At 32.6% G+C, this 4370-nt stretch overlaps 2 protein-coding genes across 2 annotated transcripts in view; one reads left to right on the top strand and one right to left on the bottom strand.

Moving 5' to 3' along the window:
* Positions 1–277, top strand: part of NAEGRDRAFT_76373 (uncharacterized protein) — a gene marked incomplete at both ends in the record, with an annotated part of 5646 nt that extends 5369 nt beyond the window's left edge. The window contains one exon of the mRNA XM_002668661.1: positions 234–277. Coding sequence (XP_002668707.1) covers positions 234–277 — 44 coding nt within the window. The remainder of the gene's footprint in view (positions 1–233) is intronic.
* Positions 278–1083: 806 nt separating this feature from the next.
* Positions 1084–3846, bottom strand: NAEGRDRAFT_54650 (uncharacterized protein; the record flags this gene model as incomplete). The annotated part of the gene is made up of 1 exon (XM_002668662.1): positions 1084–3846. The coding sequence occupies one exon, from the start codon at positions 3844–3846 to the stop codon at positions 1084–1086; it is 2763 nt and encodes a 920-aa protein (XP_002668708.1).
* Between the last annotated feature and the right edge of the window lie 524 nt (positions 3847–4370).

Here is a 4370-nt window from a genome sequence, read left to right on the forward strand (position 1 = left end):
ATACGAATGTTCCATTAATTTTGGATCATCATCTGATGGTTCACAATAGAATTCACTTTGCATGACATAGAATTCCTTATCTACTTTTGGTAATCCCTCTTCTGGCTCAACTAACATTAATCCATACATGCCATTACTTATGTGTGAAGGAACTGGACCTGCAGCACAGTGATAGATAAATAAACCTGAAGTTAATAATTTGAAAAATCCTGTTTTTTCTTCATCTTTTTCAGCCAATAACATTTCTGCACCTCCTCCTGGTCCTGTCACACAGTGAAAATCAATATTGTGAGCCATACCGGTTTCGTCCAAGTTTAGGTAATTGACTTGCATGACATCTCCAACTCTTGCTCTGATAAATGGTCCAGGAACTGTTCCATTAAATGTCCAATATGGATACTTGTACTGTTTGCTGATTGGTTTCACTTCAATTGTGGTATCTAGATTAACAACTAATTGAACTGGATAATCACGGTCAATTGGTGGAGGAATTCCAGGAGCTTTTGTTAAAATTGCTTCAACAACTGGCAACTCCAAATTTAATTCAGGAGCTTTCTTGAATTTCTTCATCATATTTTCAGGAAACAAACTATGTTTCTTTTGTGTTTCTTGTGCTTCAAGTAAACTATCACATTGGTATTTGTAGTATTGATAAACACCTGTTCCAACAGCACAGGTTAGACCTAGGGATAATGCAATGTCAAAAGTCTTTGGTTTGACAGTTCTTAGTCTGTGGAACAGTTTCATTAGTGTTGTATTGTTATTTTTTAATTGAAATGTTGAATAAGACTTTTTTTATGATTCTTTGAATTTCCATTTGTCCTCAAACATAATCCCATTACTGTGGTTACGCAATGAAGTGCAAGCAATTCTACAATGAAATGCAAGCAATTATTTTTTGAACTGCAACGAATAATTTAATGAATTGAAAGTTTCTTGAACCACAATTCTTAAAATAGATCAAAGAGAAGTCACACTGTAAGATCAAGCTGTAGTTCTGCTTGTTTCGAATATTGATAATGAATTTGTTTATTATATAAGATATTTTGTATTGTTATTAAGATGATTGATCACTCTTCATGTTCATTGAATTTTCTTTCCGAAAATTGAATCCTCCCATGACTCATTAAATAATTCATCTAATTCTTCGTCATAATCGCCAAGCTCAATTTTAGAGCTCTTCTTGGGTTCAGATTGAAAACCTTCTGATTCCGAAAGTGGGCTTTGTGGTTCAAATTCTACTACATGTAAATGTTGCAATCTAGCAACAAGTATAGCTCTGTAATTTGAAATAGAAAATGGTTTGGTCATAATATCGACGGCATCAGATAGTGAAAATCCTGCTGAAAGAAAATCCATTAGTAATACACAATAATCACCACAATGATTTCCATCCACTTGAATTTTTTTTTGTAATGTTTTTCGAACAGTCTTTGGTTTTACAATAAATGATGGCAACATTTCAAATAATTCACTAGTCTCTGATTCTATCACTGAAAAATCCTTAGCGAAAGAATCAAAAAGAAACCAATCAGTGGATTGACAATCATAGATTAGTAAGTACCAGTGTAATGATCTTGCCACAGGAAAAATTATAAATCCTTTTGATGTAAATTTCATACTCTTTGGTAAGTTTGTTTCTATGAATTTTTTGGATTGGTTAGTAACTCTTTGAGAGAAATCAGACGGTATGTATTGTAAATATTGTGAGCTGATTTTGGAAAAACAAATTCCAAATATATCAAAAGTATTTCCAGGTAAGAATACAGTGTCATCTTTGATAGTCTCCAATGCCTCAGTAGATAAAGTGATTGAACAAGCAATTGTTTCTGTTGAAAGAACGTACAATTGTAGATTGGCAGCATTTTGTTGGATGTTATAGTTAAATTCTGTTTTGTTTTGTATGTGAAGTATTATTTTAGATATTTGTTCTACCTGTTTTTGGTCAAAATTTTCTTTCATGGAATCACTATCAATCCAAGGATTGTTTACATCATCTAAGATGGGATCTTGATCTAATTTCTCATCTGTCTCTACCTTAACTGATGGTGTAGGTAGTTCTACATAGAATTGACCAATACACATAGGATTAAATTCTCTGATATATAAATCATACAAATCATTATTCATTTTCAGTGAAGCTCTGACATACTTCAAGTATTCCTCTTCTGAATCATAATTCCAAATATCCATTAAACATTTTCTAAAACTGTTTACAATCACATCTGGATTCATGTTAGAAATAATCTGCTCAAATGCTGCATTTCTTGATTTTCTATCAGAATTAGAATTATTCTTTTTCCAATCAGCTAATTCTCTTTTTGCATATCTGAAACACATATTATCCAATGGTGATTGATGGTGCCCACCTACAGGAAGTAAAATGTTAATTCTATTATGTTGTTTCAAAATCTTTTGAACTGATTTACACTTATGATGAGAGAGATTATCCCATAATAAAATGTCTCCTTCTTTTGAATTAGGAATATAAACTTTTTCAACCCATTGCTCAATATGTTCAATATGAACACCAGCAATTTTTTCCTCAACAGTTACCTTATTACCATTAATAGTTGATTTCTTTCCTGGCACTGACTCAACAATAGACACTGGTAATACACCTCCTTCTGCCGTTACAGCAACTAAAAAAGTATCCTTAATATCATCAGCCAATTGTAAAACAACTGCATCATCGTCCTTGATTGGAGTATTTGTTCTTTCCGTCGCCTTAGTATTTGTTCCAGTTTCATCAAAAACCACAATTTTACTTCTATCAATGGATTTTAAATTTCTAAACATTATTGCTGCATAGAAGCAATAATAATAGTAGGTTCTATATAATTGCTCATAAGCTGTTTCAATTCTTTCTCTCTTGGTAATTGTTGTTTTGATCTTCCTTTTATAAAGAAACTTCTTGGAAAATTTGGAAATATAATCTACTGAAGGTGTTTTCTTTAATCCTGCAACTTCCTTCATTATTTCTCCAAGTCTTATATTACTAACTTGTTTTTTCTCACTCCGTTCCTTACGAGTAATATCAATAACCTGTAAAATTTGGTCTTTCAATAATAATGGAGGTGGGTGACCACGTTCAACCTTTAATGTTAGTTCATTCCTCTTGCATGCCGATAAATATCTGCTAAATTGTGAAGGTGAGATATTATTTTGTTTAGCAAATTCCTGTTGTGATCCACGGTCGGGTGTTGAATATTGTTCTTTATACTTCTCAACAAGTTTAATTTGTTCTTCTCTTGTTTTTTGAACATAACCAACTTTTCTTTTGTTTTTAAACCCTATCAATACTATTTTATCATCAGGATTTTCCTTTTTTTCTGTCTCCTCCAGGTTTACCAGTTTTGCTTTCTTTGCTTGACTTTCATTGTATGTTTCTTGATTCCGTTCAACAATTAATAGGGCTTTTTTTTTGATGTTGTCTTCGAATGACTCATCTCTTTCATCCGTCTCTTCCTCAACAGAAGAACAAATTCTAGTTACCAATTTTGCTACCAGAGCATCTTTTCTAAGATTACCTCCTGTCTCTCCAAATTCACTCTTCAAAAACTCCTTCAAAAACTTGACATTTTTCATTGTCAATTGATCACGGATTGCCTCTTCCACATTCTCAAACTTTCGTTTTGTTCCTTTTTTTAGCTTCTTTGGTTTTTCTTCTTTTTTCTTGCCTGGTGTTTTTTCATCTTTCTTTTTACTGGGTGTGTTATCTGGTTGATCTTGTGTACAGGTCCATGAAGGAACTTGAGATACTGAAGGTAGCAAATCTATTAAATTGCTATAGCTGGAGAAGCTTTGTGGTGAAGTGTCATAGCTACTCGATTGCTTGTTTGACATTTTATAAATTTATTGCTTCTTCTGCTGATTGGAAGTTTTGATGTGTGTTTTGCAAGTTTCTTGATCAAAGTGGAAATTTATATTTAGACTTTCTTGCAGTTCGTCAGCAAGTAATTGTACTACATTGTAGAATTGCTTGCAGTTCAAAAAATAATTGCTTGCATTTCATTGTAGAATTGCTTGCACTTCATTGCGTAACCACAGTAGTACAGAGAACGGCTGTTTTTTAAAATATATAAAAAAGGTTCTGAGCGATGGATTATGATTTATTGGATTATGAATTGATATTTAGAGTATTTGGATAATTGGATGTTGCTCATTGTTAAGTTCAGTTTAATTTTTGATTAATTTGAATTCAAAAAATTGGCCAAGTCTCCAGGGAATCGATCTCGTAGGATTCTGGTGTTGTTGGCTTGTTGTTTATTCAATTCAATGACAAACTGTATGGGGTTCACATAAAAAATTCCCAGAGATGGGTTGAGCTTTGCTTAATTGCTTGTGCATGTAATGAATAGTTACTGAAA

Source organism: Naegleria gruberi (assembly GCF_000004985.1).
Source record: "Naegleria gruberi genomic scaffold NAEGRscaffold_127, whole genome shotgun sequence".
Classification (NCBI taxonomy): Eukaryota; Heterolobosea; class Eutetramitea; order Acrasida; family Naegleriidae; genus Naegleria; species Naegleria gruberi.